The 17,104-nt window shown below is 38.9% G+C and overlaps 1 protein-coding gene across 2 annotated transcripts; it reads left to right on the top strand.

Moving 5' to 3' along the window:
- Positions 1 to 1,901: 1,901 nt before the first annotated feature.
- SH3BP2 (SH3 domain binding protein 2) lies at positions 1,902 to 12,739 on the top strand (the record flags this gene model as incomplete). 2 transcript variants are annotated; one of them, XM_084267005.1, is made up of 12 exons in its annotated part: positions 1,902 to 2,041; positions 3,097 to 3,199; positions 4,900 to 5,017; positions 5,650 to 5,720; positions 6,100 to 6,188; positions 8,512 to 8,577; positions 9,147 to 9,729; positions 10,798 to 10,903; positions 11,249 to 11,304; positions 11,742 to 11,823; positions 12,095 to 12,154; positions 12,602 to 12,739. In XM_084267005.1, exons 1-12 carry the CDS (start codon positions 1,906 to 1,908, stop codon positions 12,737 to 12,739), a joined length of 1,608 nt encoding a protein of 535 aa, XP_084123131.1. In that variant the 5' UTR covers positions 1,902 to 1,905. The 2 variants fall into 2 exon arrangements, with proteins under 2 accessions (XP_084123131.1, XP_084123130.1); XM_084267004.1 differs by having other exon boundaries at positions 10,795 to 10,903.
- Between the last annotated feature and the right edge of the window lie 4,365 nt (positions 12,740 to 17,104).

Here is a 17,104-nt window from a genome sequence, read left to right as displayed (position 1 = left end):
CTACAGATGTGATGAGGAGTGCTGGAAGCCACGATGAGAAAACAGGCAGAGCAGCCTCTACATCTGTTGAAAAGCCTGCGGTATTAGGTAGGCTCATGTGATGTGTACTTGGTTGCACAGACTTCAGACTTCTATTCACTTAGCTGGGATGGGGAAGTGCTGAGACTTGGTCTCTATTCCCAGGACTGTTCTAGAGCGAGTAGTCAAAAATAAGAAATGATTATGAAAAGAGGAAGAAGAACCAGTCTTCCCCCAGTTAAGCTCTGTAGTCATCACACTGTAGAACTGGATGTTCCACCCCCCACGCCCCCCACCCCTGCTCGCTCCTCTGCTTCCACAATTGATTTTTCTGTTGCTTCTCTGTCATCTCATATTTGGGCTTTTCAGGTGGAAGAGAAATTGCCCCATCCAGGCACTCTTTAGCAAGTAGTCTAACTAGTCTATTCCTACACAGACCAACATGAGCTAGTCAAATGTTTCTGGTTTCAGTGTTGACTGAGGGTGGGATACCCTTGTCCCCAGTGTTTGTCATTAGATTTCCTAGAAATCTCAGTTTACTGGTTGTTTTGGACAACTGCCATGAGACATTTAACTCTGCCTCTTCTGATGTTTTCAACCCAAGTACATAATAATTGCTGCAACAGTTTCCCACCAAAGACCATGTCTAAAGTCCTTTCTTGTTTTGTTCTTTGTAGTAAAAGTGCTCAGGGTTTTAAGACCTATGATCAGCTTGAAACTGTGGGATGGCATTGAGACTAACGTTAGATCAAGAAAACAGATCAGAGAATATTTTTCTGAATAAAAGTTTCCATTTTTACTTAACCTTTTTTTCTGAAAATAACTAGAAACAGACTGAAATAACTTAACCACAGATTAATTTCTAATATCTGAATGTTGATATGCCTATTCTTAAAAGAAAAATTTAGCCCAGGACTTGCCTTGGCATCCTCATTTCAAGGAAGTAACCCTTAGCAGTACTGTGGTGTGGTTTGGTGCCAGCAGCCAGCTGGTTAACGCTCCCACTTTGACTTTTCTGCAAGATGTGAAGAAATAATTGAAGGAATTTTTTTTGGGTGTAATTGGGTTTTTTTGGGGTTTCTTTTTTTTTTTTTTAGTTCTTCAACTTTTAAGATTCAACTATCTGTGTGTAGACTCTGCTGCTTGAGAAAAGGTGTGTTGTGCTGTAGGCTCTTGGATTTTTGTACTGAGCCACATTATTGACTTCCATTACTGCCCCTTTTGGGGAAAGAAGCAGCAAACAGGACCCATTAGATGTCAGTCCTTCACTAAAAGCTTTTAAGTTCTAAACCATCATTCCTTTATCACAAACTGACTAAGTGGAACTTCATTAGTTTGCCTCTACTTCATCTGCACAGGATGTTGTCACTTAAGACATCCAGTATGAGATTATATACTAATGCATTCATTCAGAATAAACCACGGAAATAAAAGGAGAAAGTAGTGTTGGATGTTGCAATTACTGAACTAGGACTGTTCATCCCATCATTATACAGCAAATTATATTGTATATACGTGTGTGTCATGGAACTTTGGAAAAGAAACTGATTTTCTTTCTAGTCACCTGCCTGATGAAATCTCATAGTGTTATCTGAGGCATTTTAAAAATATAAATACTTAACATTCATTAAGCACTCTTCCGTTGTTTCAGCAACTGTCAATCCCTTTTGTGAGCTGTATAAAAATAAATGGGGACTTTTTGCAATCATGGTTTTTTATACATTACAAACTTCCTGGAATCTTTGAACACCCATCTGTGCTACATACTTGACTGCTGAACATTGTTTGGAAAACTTGTTTAAGGAAGCAAGATTTGTTTCTTAGTACTGATTTCTTAAAGTAATAGTTAAGTTTTAAACTGGTTTGTTTATTCTACATTGCAGAACGATGGCCTTGCAGGAGCAGGTCTGGCCGGTCCCAATGAAGGCAATTGGAGCACAAAACCTTTTGACAATGCCTGGAGGAGTGACCAAATCAGGGTATCTTCATAAAAAAGGAGGCACTCAGCTGCAGATCTTGAAGTGTAAGTTGAATGAGGTATTAACATTAAATTGAATGTTTGAAATGCTTGCCTTTGAGATCATTATCACATTTCATGTTAGCAGAGCCTGTTTACTGAAGCTGTTCTTCCTCCTTCTTTGTCTGTAATGGATTATGATTTTACTGGAATATATGTTTGAAAGACCCATATTGAAAGAATTTCCCCTAATTGTTTTGGAACTATAAATCTTAAATGATAAATATTGTGGTTGATTTTCTTTTACTTGATTAAATCTCTTGTCTAGTCCTTCACAAGTAAGGTTTTAAAGACAGAAGCAGTTTCCTGGGTTATGTATCAATTTAAAATGTTCTCTTCTAAAATAAATTGGTACTCAGCTTTTTTCCAGCTGGGTATTCTGTGCTGGAAAAGTATCCCCATCTGCTACTGCTGTTGTGAAATGGAAATTTTTTGACTGCCAACATTAGGCTGTACTTAAAAACAGTAATTTCTTCTGGAAGCAAAATCTATTTACATGGAAAAATATCAGATTTGGGGTTTATGATATTCATTTGCTGTCCCTTTATAACTAAACTATACTTAAATAGTTAAGGACAAAGATTGCTACCTTGGATAAAGGCAGTAATATTGGCCCCTTAAAAAAAAAACAAACAAACCCCACCATTTTATTGGCAAGTGAAAGAAGAGAGGGAGATACTGTTATGATTTTGGGATGGATATAAATATGTATTTGTAGCCTGTGGTTACCTTTCTCCCATTTTGTTTTAGATTGCATTCTTACAGTGGCTTATTTCTCTAGTGAAGGAGCACAGGTGAAGGTCAGACATGCAGTCTCTTAGGCTTCTTTTCAAGTTATCAGATCAGCTGCCTCTGAAACAAAGGAAGCATCCTTAGTCCTGAAACTGAATGGACAGCTTTATGATGTGGCTGGTCATCAACAAGCTGTCATTTAACTAGCTTATACTCTTTTGTAATCATCAATAAAACTACCAACTGTAATTCTACCCAAGTTAAGAGGCTCTACTTTATGTACTCCCTTGGTTTTATATTTTGCTCATTTTTTTTCTGTATCTTTTCAGGGCCATTGAGATTTGTGATTATCCATGAGGGATGTATTTACTATTTTAAGAGCAGCACATCTGCATCTCCCCAGGGTGCATTTTCTTTGAATGGTTATAACAGGTGAGTGCCAAGCTTAACACCCAAGCTCCTTTTACTTAAGGCAGAGGGCTATGGTTTTAATTTCCAACTAAGTTAAAATTAGCTATATTTGTTGTTTAGGTTAAGCACTGGTCTCAGACTCCAAGACATGTATTTCTTTCAGATTGTTTATATATTAAGTTTGCTGTGCTTTCCAAGCCTATTGCCTTCATCTTCCATAATTTAACCAGCAAAGATGTTAAAATTGCAATGGGCTTACTTTTTTTACTGACTTAATGGAGACTTTGCACATGCAGATACGTGTGGGCTCTTTCAGACAGAAGATCTTTGTTCTCTAGTCATTTCAACATTCCTCACAAAACCAGAAAGGAATCAGAAAGGAGTATTTATGCAGTTACTAATTAGTGTCAAAATTGGATCAACTACAGGAGTGATAAATGAGCGAGTGCATGTGCAGAATATCTGTCTGCTTTTTCGACCTGTTAGAAATTTTAATAATTGCTTTTTAAGTTAAAAATAACAACTTTCAAGTAACTAGTATTATCAGAATCTGACTGAGTGCAGCTACATACAAAGCCTACTAATAGAAGTCCAACCTAACTTCAGAAAATTGGTGTTGTAACTGCTGATAAGGACTAGTGAGAGAGAGAATGTAGAGAAATTCCACATTACTGGTCCTAGCCACTGCAATTTCATTGTATTTGTAAACGTCTGTTATTCTTGTACTGCATAATGTTCTTGAACTTATGGAATAAAAAATATCTGTTATTAGAATGTCAGAGCTTGCTAACTCACCACAACAATGGCATATTTTACAACAGACCCTATTAAAATGTTTGTCCCCATCTTTCTTATAAGCCATCTTTAAGTATTGAGAGGCCAACACGATGTTACCTTGGTTAGGTACCTAACCAAATGTCTTTCACAATCTTTCTTTTCCTATATTTTTACAAACCATCTTCCCTACCTATCAAAGACTTATGGAAATATTGTACAGTAATGACTGTTAAAACTTTGATCAGATTTCTCTGTGGCTTATGCTAAATAACTTTTAAAGTTAGTTTTAGATTATTCAGTCTTAGGATTTTAGTCTTCTTATTTGTTCCAAAGGCTCATAGTGAGCATTTACAACCAGATTTTTGTTTAAGGAATTTCCTCATTTGAGATTCCTTTTGGGGGGAAAAAATAAACCAACCTTTTTAATGTATTTTGTGAAAGAGGCTGAATTATGCTTGGTTTAAAAGAATGAAAATCACTATTTTAAAAACAATAACATTCTGAGGGAAAAGTGGAAAGATTAGGTTAACTTCTAATATAGTTCTCACTTTCATGGACAACCTGTGTTTCAATTCCTCCTCTGTACCTTTCTGAAATAAGGATCACAGGCACCCTAAATCCCTATTGCTGTGGTATGAAGCTTGTGAATTAATGCAATTTAGTAAAACTACTGTACAGATGAAAGGATCCATTTTTAAGTCTGGCTGGGGGCTTAGTGCTTTTTCTCCTGTCAGTGCTCTTACATTGTCATTTCTGCCACTTCAGTGGCTAAGTACAACAAATACAAGTATGGGGATTTTGGTGGCATTTTCCTGGGTTTGGGGGCTATTTTTGATAAAGCAAATCTGGCTGGTAAAACTGCTTTCTATTAGACCTTTATGACTTGCAGAGCAGAGTTAATTTAGAGAATAAGGTGTTTATGTATTGGTTCTTCTGTTTCTCAGGGTTATGCGGGCAGCTGAGGAGACAACGTCAAGCAATGTGTTTCCTTTCAAGTTAGTTCATATTAGCAAGAAGCACAGGACGTGGTTTTTTTCAGCTTCTTCTGAAGATGAAAGAAAGGTGACTTTCTTCTTTTATAGTATAACTTTCTTTGAAAGAGTGAAAGAAAGTAGTTAACTTTGTAGTATAACTTTTCTTGAAGTGAAGAAAGTCAATCTTGGACTTCCCTAAAATCTAAATTAACTGGGCATGCAACTGTCCACTGACATTTATATACCTAGTTCTTTGGGCCGCTCTGAAGTTTGAACTATTCAGTTAGCATTAGTTCAAATTGTAGTTTAGGGAATTACTATAAATGGCATACTAGATGTCATGGTTTTCTCCATATTCCTTGCTTTATTTTTAGCCAAGGAACAAATATTTCTATATTAAACTTTTGAAGTATGAAATCCATTCAGTGAAATCTCTCACCCATAAACATACTGTGAACAAGTCCTTGGCTTTAGAAAGAACAGCTTGAAGTTTGCAAACTGAAAGTTTAATATTTTAATGCATTCTTACTGCATGTTAGAGAGGCAAAACATTTTGACTGATAAGTCCTCTCGATACCGACACAAAGTCATGGATAAACACTAGTTCAGTGTAGAGTCCTTGTGCAGTTCCTCTGTTCTTACAGGGGACAGATACTGTGCATCTTTGTTTAATGATTTGAAGATGGGTGTGTTAAATGTTGAATTTTTATTCTTATTTAGAACTGGATGCTATCCCTGAGGAGGGAAATTGATCACTACCATGAGAAGAAGGAAACAATAGTAGAGTTCAGGTATGAAGCCTTAATCTTTGTGCTTGCTATCCTTTTCACAGTAGGTCTTGGCAATGGTGTTTTGGGGGTCTTTGTACCTACAAGTAATTTACTGTTAAATAGGTGCAGTAAGGGCCAACAATGAAAGGCCTTCCCAACACATAAAGAATACTAAGACCAAAAAAATAATCTGGTTACTAAGAGAACTTTAAACATCAGTTTTGTGTAAAACAAAACCTAAAATGACAGCAGCAACATACCTGGCTCTTAACTGGGAAACAGGAATCAGTTGCTTCTGCTTTTTAAGTGCTTCAGTCCTGCTACCAGACATGTTTACTGTCCCAAGATCCATAACATAGTGATGCCAAAGGTACCTGGTACCCTGTCTTTTCTTTTGCAGTGACTCTGGCTCCGATGCAGACAGTTTCTACGGCTCGGTAGAACGTCCCATTGATATCAAGTATTCTCATCATTCAGCAGATAATGAAGGTGACAAATTCATTGATATCATTGTCACATTCACTCATAAATAAGACTTATTTGCTTGCTTATTTATTTCTTTATGACTGCAGGAGCTATTCCCATAGCTTAAGCAAACTGATCCAATCTCCAACCGTAGATTCTTGTTTTTACAAAGCATGTAGTTGTAATTTTAAATCAGAAGCAGATATTCTGTGCCATAAACTATGAATAAAAATAAATGGTAGCTAAAGAAATTCAGATCTTTGAAGAAAGTGTCTGACAATCTAATAATACTACCTAATTTTTTTATGAAGACTTGTAGATCTAGCTAAAAGGTAAAACTTTCCAGTATGCCTATAGGTCATAGTGTGGAAATACAAAGTGGTCTTTATGATGATAGTTGAATATTAGTGACAATAATTAAATACAATAATAAGCTATTAGTCACTTAAAACTGGGAATTGGGACTGTTTAGTCTGGAGAAGAAGAGGCTCAGTGGAGACCTTATTGTTCTCACAACTACCTGAAAGGAGGTTATGGTGAGGTGGGAGACAGCCTCTTCTCAGAGGTAGCAACAGGACCAGGAGGAAGTGGCTGCAAGTTGCACCAGGGGAGGTTCAGGTTCGAAATTAGGAGAAATTTCTTCTCAGAAAGAGTGGTTAGGCATTGGAACGAGTTGTCCAGGGAGGTGGGGGAGTCGCTGTCACTCGGGGTGTTTAAGGAAAGGCTGGATGAGGTATTGAGGGACATGGCTTTGTAAGTAATATAGGTGGTAGGGGGATGGTTGGACTAGATGATCTTAGAGGTCTTTTCCAATTTTAATGATTCTATGAAAAGTATGTTCTGAAAACATGCAGAGACAATGCAGGAAAATGCTGTGGAGCTAGTTACCTCCCATTCATACTGCAAAATTAACTCACCTATCCCACAAAACAAGCAGTAACCCACACTGAGATGTTGCTGCATCTGTGCTGTAGTCTGTTTAATATGAAACAGAATTGATCATCCCTCCAGTTCAGGAAGATCTTAAATTAGGCATAGAATTGGGTCTGGTGAAACACACAAGACAACATTCTTCAGTGACTTTCAAACTGAGAAACTTTTTTAACTGAGAAACTTCTTAAGTAAGGCTCTGAAAATCTCATTCTCAGCATAGACCTTTTTATTCAAAGTTTGATACCTGTTCAGTGCAGTAGTTGTTTCATAGTAAACGCTTCTGGCTGAGCCTCTCAGCTAGAGAAGCTGAAATGTGCTGTGAATGCCTTCCTAGTCAAAAAACCAGTTAGTAAAATCGGCAGAAGCCTTGCCTCAGGGTTCAGCATAGTTCCTTTACAAGGCATTTACATGATGGGTAACATCTGCCCTTTCAGATTTCTTAGGGCAGGGTTGACTGGAGCAAGTACTCTCATTTCCTGAAAGGAAATTCCTGACTATTATTCCTGACTATTTTTCCTGACTAGGACAAAAAGGCAGGAGTAAGTCTTTGTGGGAAATCCGGTTGGATTGCTGCAAAGCAGGGGGAAAACAGGCTCATCAGTAGGATTGTAGTTTAGAACTTGTGTGTTTATGGGACAGAAGGGTTGTATGCAATACGAATTATGTTAGGAGGCCTACCAGGAGGTTCAGTTAAGAAAATTAGAAGCACTAAGTGATTATCAGATACTCTTACTTTCTTTTTTTTTTTTTTGATGTATTCCTCTGGGAAAATACTACTACTTGTCCTTGAGGCTCCTGTCGTAGGAAATGAGATATTATTGTCTGGAAGTAGCATGTTTTTCATGCCTTGATTATTCTGACTTACAGTTAAAGGCAACAGTGAAACCATTTAAGCCATTTGTGGTGGTCCTCCTTTTGTTGTTCTTGTACTTATGAGAGCAAGGCAAAAGAATTGCTTTGTATATCACTGGGCTTCCTCAGGCTTGTGTCTTACAAAATCATCAATATTCCTGTTTTGGGGTTAGCTTTTGGGAATGTTGTTTCTTTTTCCAGCCTATTTTGCCAGTGCAGCCATTTGGTTGTGTGTCTGCAACTGATTTGTATTTTTCTCAGAGAAGCTGTAACACTAGAAGTTGTCACCAGAAAGTAAATTTAAACTTGAAAGATGGAGAAAATTTAATGTGTGGTGTAGTTCATCTCCCACTGTTGCAAGCAATGGCTTTCTTAGCTTACATCAAAATGTAAGGAAACACCTATTGTAAATAGCAGAAATTTTTCATTTCTTTTACCTTTTAAAAAAACCCAAACCAAAACCTTGAAAAATACTTCTTTATTAAAAAGCAGTAAGTGCTTGGTATTCTTTCTTGGTTCCAGGAGTACTTACCAGAGCCTGACACTTTATTTTTACCTGCAGATTATGACCAGGAGGAAGAGGATGAGTCGTATTTGCAGCCAGATACTTCTGACATAATGAAAGATGGTATGTGACGACTTTCCCAAAAGGCCCCATGAAAGGCCACCAATGAAAGCAGTATTCATGTAGAATGCCCAATTATTATTTGGGTTCAGTCATATCTTAAGCATTGCAGGTGGCAAAATAACTGCAGTAACTCAAAGATATCTAATCTTAAGAGATATTTAGGGTCAAAAGTTCCTGGTAACAGCAGGTAGGAATTTACAGAAAGTGTTACATGCCTTTAAGGGCATGTTTTCTTGCAGGCTTCCTGCCCTGGAAGGACTTGTAGTTGGTCACCAGATTTGGAGGAAGGGTAATGCTTTTAATGCAGCATCTTTGCCTTTATTTTTAGCAAAAGGAGAACTCTGTAAAGTCATCATAAGCCGTGTCTGAATAAAAATTGCAGGAGTTTACTACATATTCAGACTCATGCTGAAAGGCAAATGCTTATCCAGCTTTTGGGTACTGCCAGATCTGATGCCGATGATATAACTTAATTCACATAAAAAATAAATCTGAAAAGTCTTGTTTCTTGTGACATACTGTATTTCCCTTCAGTGTGTCACTCTTTTTTTGATGTTTTCTTTCTGTAGACATGGTCCTGCCCCCAGCCTACCCGCCTCCACCAGTTCCTCATGTCAGGAAAGCTGCCTACTCTGAACAAAGGGCAAATTCCTATGCTGGAAAATCTACTGTGCCATTACCACCACCACCTCCTAAAAGAAGCTTACCTGACATCAAACTAGAGGATATCTTAAACGTGAGAGAAGCCCAGTTACAGTGCCGAGCTGAACCTAATCTGAAGATCTCAAGCCGGAGACTAAGTGAACAGCTGCCCCCTGTACCCCCTCTACCTCTCTTCAAAAAGCCTCTGTGTGTCAAAGAAGCTTGCTCCTTGCTTCCAGAGCCTCTGCCTCTAGCTCAAGTTCTTGCTACTTCAGAAGGATGTGAGAAGCTAAAAACGTTAAACCTTTCACCGCGAACTCCTCCTCCACTACCAGCCAATAAACCTAAGCTGTCACAGGTTACTGAAAAAACAGTAGAGCCCAGAGTGCCAAGGGAACATGGTAAACCTGGACTGTTTGTGCCACTGGTGCTCCCAAAGCCACCTGTGCCAAGCCATCAGCCCCCTGGAATCAAGCCCAGACCAGAGAAAGCTTCATGTCCCCAGTTACAGTAAGTATGCAAATGCAGTGCACTATTAATTTTTTCCATTGGGTATTAGTTCCCTCACTGGCAGACATATTCCTCGGATTCACATAGGCATCTGTTTCTCTTCCCCACAAGATCCCTCTCTTCCTCAGTGTTGTGCTTTTTTGCCTCTGTATTTGTTATTTGAAAATTTTGCAATGAATTTAGCTTCTGAGATAATTCAGAAATAAACAGTAGATGAACTACACTTTAAAAAAAACCCACACCAAAATTCTGTAGTTGGTTTGTTTTCAGGTCTGTCTGAAAGACTTCAAAGCCTTTGATCACAGTGGATGGGATGCATTTATGTCAGAACCTCAATGAACTGTGGAAACTATTTTAGGCTTCTGTGGAGATGGGAAACATGTTTGATTTTATATTAGGATCAGCTTTAGTAAAGGATGCTGAACTAGTTCTGAAAATGAGTTAGATGAAAATATTTTTGTCCACTGGATTATGTAACAGCTGTGAAGAACAAGTATTAAAGACACTCCCAGAAAGACACTGATATACTGGAGAGAGTCCAGTAGAAGGCCACCAAGGTGGGCTGTAGCACGTGATGTGTTAGAAAAGGCTGAGAGAACCGGATTCATGGCTAATGCAGGATTGCAGCTGTCTGCAACTACTTAATGAGTATAGAGAAATGGAGCAAGACTTGAGAGGCCTGCAGTGATAGGATAAGAGGCAACAGGCAGAAGTCACGACCTAGGAAGTTACAGCTAGATACTAGGAACAACTTTTCATCACATGGATGGTGAAACACCAGAACAGGTTGCTGTGGAGAGGTTGCAGAATCGCCATCCTTGAGGGTATTCAAAACATCACTGGGTACGGTTTCCTAAGCTACCTGATCTAGTTGGACCTGCTTTGTGCAGGAGCTTGGACTAAGCGATCTCCAGAGGTCCCTTCCAACCTAAATTAATCTGTGATTTTAGGGCTAAACTGAAACTTGTTCTTCAGTTCTAGTTTTATTATCCCTTCAGTGTTTTGTGTATGTTTGTTCTGTTTTCCTGAGGAGATGTCCTTCAGTTTTTGTTCTGTTTCTGCCAGGAGATCACCACCAGATGGACAGAGTTTTAGAAGCTTCTCATTTGAAAAACCAGCAGTACCCTCCAAGCCAAACCAACCTGATGACGATTCTGATGATGACTATGAAAAAGTAAGATGAAGCAGATGATCCATTGTCAGAGTATTTTCCTTGCTTATGTATATTTTTGTGATTTTTTTTTTTTAATGTGTATTTTGGGGGAAAAAAATAACTTTCTGAAAACAGTGCTGTGTGATTTTGGTTTTATTCTTTGTTTTGGAGCCTGAAAGAATGCCTTGATAAATTCTGGCTTTTAATGTTGGATGATGTAATAGAAGAAGCAGCATAAAGAAAAATTAAATCACCATTAATAATTTCAGATACTGATGGCTGTAGCTTACTTGCAAAAGAAGTTACTAACATTTTGAGTTGTCGTTAACTTGCACAGTGATTAATTTTCTTCATATTTTTTTACAGGTTGGGTTACCTGCTTCAATATTTCTTAACACCACTGAATCCTTCGAAGTTGAAAGGTAGAGTGTGACTTTAAAATAGTGGCTTAGAAGTCCTACAAAAAGCTGTACTGGATAGTAGTCCAGAGATAATTTTGTAGGTAAAATTTGTGTTTAAAAATCTAATAAAAGTATTTAAATTTCTTTAATAAGGAAATCATTCTTCAGGGGAGTTAGTTCAGTGCTCATGTATCAATTGAAAATGCACAGTGATTTTGCTCCATCTGGAGAAGGCTGTTCTGCCAGGATGCTAGATGGGACAGAAAACCAGATACTTTGTGCTGTGTTGCTTGTTCAGACACTAGAACAGTGAAATTATTTCAGCTGTGGTGTTCTAGGAATTATTACAATTGAAATAGAGAGATGATTTTTTTTTTGTAAGAATTTTAAGAATCTGGACATTTTACTGATCTGATTTGGAAAGTGCTAACATATTGCAATCGTTGTATTATTTCTAGGATATTTAAAGCCAGCAGCCCACGGGGACAGCCACAAAACGGATTGTACTGTGTTAGGAACTCATCTACTAAGCCAGGAAAGGTAACTTGAAATTGTGAATCTATACCATCCCCCCAACTTTTTTCAATTTAGAAGTACTGAATCATATACATGATAAAGTACCTAACAATTTACATGTGCTCACTCTTTCTTAAAACAAGAAAATCTGAGACGATCACTATTGTAACTTCAGTGATTTCCCTTTTTCTTTCTGTTTTTTTGTTTTGGTCTGGATTGTAACTAATTCCTTAATACACTGACTTACAAGAACCTATTAGCATAGACTGAATAGATTGTGTTTTTCTTCTTCAAGGTATTGGTTGTATGGGATGAATCTGCAGAAAAAGTGAGAAACTACAGAATCTTTGAAAAGGTTAGTAGCCGCTCTGCGTGTCCCTATGTACGTGTTTGAATTTCATGTATATATGTGTATAAATTGTGCCTGTGTATAGGTTTATATTGGAAATTACAAGTTAGTCTAAACTTCTTCCCATTCCTAAAAGTAAAAATAAGGTGATATACAAATATCTGGTCTAGGATGAGAGTCAGAGTTCTCAGAGCTGGGCTTCTGAGTTGCTGTATTGTGCAAAAGACAAACTAGCCGTAAACGTTCACATTTAAATTTCAGCTCCAGTCAAATCCTGAAGGAAGGAATATTAAATTCCTGAGCCTGATTTGGACTTACCTTTGTAGGTGACTAGTTTGCAAAGCAGTAGCACATTTGAAAAACCTTCTTAGTTCTGATGATGTGGTGTTTTTTAAACACGGAATTGGAAAAAAATTAGAGTTGATGGTTACGTATGTTTTTGTTCTAAAACAGGATTGCAAGTTTTACCTGGATTCAGACGTCATGTTTTTGAACATGGGAAGTTTGGTCGAATACTACAGCACTCATGTCTTACCCAGTCACGACAGCCTGATTCTTCGGAGTCCTTATGGTTACTCTAAACCAAGGTGACATGACTGGTGTAATTCACTGAGGATTGGGACAAATTAAATATGGACTTCTGCCACTGTTGGACATCCCATTGTTTGCACACAGAAGCTGAGTCTGTTTCAACTGTTTATTCCTACGTTAACCCTATAGAGACTCCATTTAATGAGCTCCATTCCATGTAAAGCGTTACAGTCCAGATCAGTGGATTTTGTGGTCTTGCCTTTTAAAAAGATCTGAACTGATCATGCTGTGAAAGTTGCCCGTGACACCTACACATCTTATAAAACTGCTGCTATTACTAATCTCCTCAGAATGTGGAAGATGGACACGAACAAAGAAGCGATCTGAATGCAACCAGTACAGCAAAGGGAAACTTCTGGAAGCATATCAGAATTCACTTGTGTTAGGGAATACTAATACTCTGACTTGAAGGCATTGCTCCCTTAAGTCAGCACTGGTGCTCAACTGAGAGTTTTTGTGTTACTTGTATAGTTGACATGTAAATATTGGAGACTTTTGTGCAAGTAATTTGGTTTACTATAAAGATGGTCAGGAAATATGTGGCTTTTAAAGTCACCTCATACATAAATAACTTCTGATTACGGTGCCTGTGGTAATCAATACTGGGGTACTATACAACTGATACAGTTGTGGCATCTCACATTGATGACGTGCACTTCACACCAGCATGGATATAATATTGACTTTCATGGGAGCCCTGTTCCTTAGTTCTGAACTGGAAGGGTTGATGCCACTAGTATCTTACACATTAAGAGAAAAGACAAAGGACTGCCTTATCTTAAGAGGGAAGGGAAAGAGTCTTTTGAACACCCCAAATTCTGACTGGCAGTTTTCTCTTACATTGCCATCATCAAAGGTTCTTCAAACAAAACAAAAATCCCTGGAAAACAGGAGTGTGATGCTACTATCGCTCTGTAAATTTTGGTGGTCAATCTCTTGGGATCAGGTGGTCAGTCTGTTGCATCCTGTTCTGTTCTAGGGCAAAGCATACTGCCCTAGTCGACTTCTCCCATTCTCAACAAGAATTTTCCCATTATTAAAATCACTACTTGGATTGTTGTTAAATGCAAAATAAAAACTGGTTTTAACATACTAGCAGCACTATCATACTATCAGTGATAGGCATTATCAGGGTGCTTGTAATATTTGTTCCCTAATATTTTGGGGACAGGTATCCTAAAACCAAGGGCTTGATATTTATGCCAAAATGACCCTATTCCTAAATTTTTATAGAGAGGATAGATTTATTTTAATGACCTGTTAAGTAACTTTGTTGATTATATATGTATTAAGAATTTTAACAAGACTTGAAATAATAAGGGTTTTAAAAAAAACTCCTGAAAGAGAAGATATCTGGCTTCATTCAGGCTGAACCTGTATCCACAAACCTAATTCCTTCTGTTACCTTTTCAAAGTTTGTACCCGTCTGAGTTAACGTTGTTACAGTTAGATGGTCACAACTTTAATGGGTTTATGTTTTCACAGAAGCAGAATTTTCTGTTAATGAAAACAATAAATACTAGGACCATACATAGGGATGGAGGCAAGAAATGCTGCCTCTCCCTTCCGCGAGAGACGCGGACAGACACAATATTGGTCTTTTGATCTCTGTTCCCACTCTAACAAGTCTTGTGTGCTTAAGGTATGTGCAGTACTTAAATTTCAGATTCTGTTGAATTTTGGATGTTGTAAGTTTTAAATTCCTTTTATTTTAAATTATTACCTCTGTGGTTCACCACCCTGATATGATCCACTCTGTAAAGAAGGCCTATATTGGAGCAAGTTCTGGTTTCTTGTGGTATTCACATGTGCTGTTTACAGAGTAAATTTCTCTCTGGGAATAACTGACTTCACTGTGTCACAGCAGTCAGACTTGCAGGATGCAAATCTTTGGGTTTTTTTTTTAGCCATGTAATTTTTGTAAATTTTTAAATGGCAAATGTTCTTGAGCAATCCAGTACATATGAAACGTAACACTGTCTTTCCCTGTGCAATACAGGATTTGCAAATATGTACATTTTTGTATTAATTTCCTTTTTTATATAAATGTATATATTTCTGAAGTGGATAAACTTTCAATGCGAGTACACCTAATTGTGCAGTTGCCTTAAGTGTGTGTGTGTGTGTGTTAATGTTTTTGTTGGGAGTTGTCTTAAGTAGCACTTGATTCTTTTAGCTATGAAGTTGTGAGAATTAGTTTTCAGCCCCCTTAAGAAGCAAACCTTCATGAAAACAACACTATCAGAAATTTAGCTTTTCAGTCATCAGATAGTGTGGCTGGGCCTGGAAATGACCTGTTTTTCCATTTACTTCAAAGTTTTCTTGAGTGCATGGCTGAGAACTGAAGTATTTATTTTACCCATGGACACAAAGTGCAAGTACAACCATAATTAAAAGAGCATCTTGGAGGAACAGGAATGTTTGAGCAAGAAGGCAGTGTCCAAAGTTTCTTCAGGAGCTTGCTTGGGAACAAAGGACCTTCCCATTTCCCAGCACCCCTTCTGTGCAGAAATGTCAGTGTAACCTGGTAGGTTAGTACAAGTCAGGTTGGCATCCAGCCTTGTTTGCATCTCTGACACGCCCGGAATTCAAGGTAGTTGGTATAGAAAAGACACAGTAGGTAATCCCCACATCCCTCCAGAGATAGGCAGAAGGATTCCAAACAACTCTTGGGGTAATTACACTCTCTTCCACCTCATCTTGCTCCAAAGTGCTATTCTGGTCATTTATTTTTTATGTGGAGTTAGATGGAGTTAAATTTCTGGTGTTTGTATGGAGGAAAGGCACAGCTGGAAGGTGTGGCTCAAAGTCTCTCTTAAACCTCTTAAACCTCTCTCTAAGCTGATACTCCACCATGAATCAGCCTTTTGTATATACAACCTACTGCAAGCTCCTTAGCTTTCAGATAGTGAGAGGACAAGTGTAAAAGCAGTACTTGGTATGCCAAAAAACCCAAACCCATTTATGAGTGTGGTAATATCCAGGTCTAAATACATGATCCTAGTCTTGCCTCTTCTGCCTAGACTTCAGAGGTTACAGGTGATATTTTTTTTTGGGGGGGGGGGGGGGCGCGGTTGCTCTTCGAGGCAGGAAAAAAAAAGTCAGAGTGGCTTTGAAAAGAGAAGTTTCAATAAGGGCCTGTCAATCAATAGCTGGTGTATCATAAAGCATAAACAAATATCCAGACAGTTTTCCTGTGACTGTAAAGGTGCTCTGAGTCAGCAGTCACGTACGGCCAAGCTCAGAACTTCATTTTTTACGACACCGTAAATAAACGAGAGCATTCGTGGCCTCTGGTGCTTCATGCGTTGGGAAGTTCCAAAGGGCACTAGAGACTTCTGAAGCTTTAAGGTGTTTATTTTGAATTTGGGGACATCTGCTGGTCAGCCTGTTCCATGCAGGGTTCCAAGCAGCCGGTATACAGCCACCAAGCATGTGCACAGAAGTCATTTGGGTAGAAATCAATCCTAAGTGGCTTCAGATAGAAGCTAGAGCCATGGATTTAGCAGATGGATCACTGTAGATGAGAAAGTGGCTAGATGGCCACACTCAAAAGAGCTGCAGTCAACAGCTCAATGGCCAAGTGGAGACCAGGGATGAGTGGTGCTCCTCAGGGGTTGGTATTGGGACCAGTGCTGTTGAATGTCTTTGCCAGTGACATGGACAGTGGGATTGAATGTGCCCTCAGTGAGTCTGCTGATGATGCCAAGCTGTGTGGTGTGGCTGACACATTGGAGGGAAGGGATGCTATCCAGAAGGAACTTGAGAGGTGGGTCCATGGGAACTGCATGAAGTTCAACAAGGTCAAGTGCGAGGTCCTGCATGTTGGTCGGGCCAGTCCCAAACCCAACTACAGGCTTAGTGGAGACTGGATTGAGAGCAGCTCTAAGAAGGACTTAGGTGTGTTGGTGGATGAGAAGCTCAACGTGAGCTGGCAATATGTGCCTGCATCTCAGAAAGCCAACTGTATCCTGGGCTGCATCAAAAGCAGCATGACCAGCAGGGTGAGGGAAGTGATTCTGCCCCTCTGCTCTGCTCCCGTGTGACCCCACCTGGAGTACTGTGTCTAGATTTGGGGTCCCCAACATAAGGAGGACATGGAGCTGTTGGAGCAAGTCCAGAGGAGGCTACGAAGGTGATAAGAAGGCTGTAGCACCTCTCTTATAAGGGCAGGCTGAGAGAGTTGGGCTTGGACAGCCCAGAGAAGAGAAGGCTCTGGGGAGCAATCATATATCAGCCTTGCAGTACCTAAAGGAGACCTACAAGAAAGCTGGAGAGGGAATGTTTACAAAGGCTTGTAGCAACAGGACAAGGGGTGATGGTTCTAAACTGAAAAAGGGTAGATTTAGATGAGATATCAGGAAG

The sequence above is a fragment of the Gallinula chloropus genome (assembly GCF_964237585.1).
Source record: "Gallinula chloropus genome assembly, chromosome: 7".
Lineage (NCBI taxonomy): Eukaryota > Metazoa > Chordata > Aves > Gruiformes > Rallidae > Gallinula > Gallinula chloropus.
This window is presented reverse-complemented; position numbering and strand designations above follow the sequence as displayed.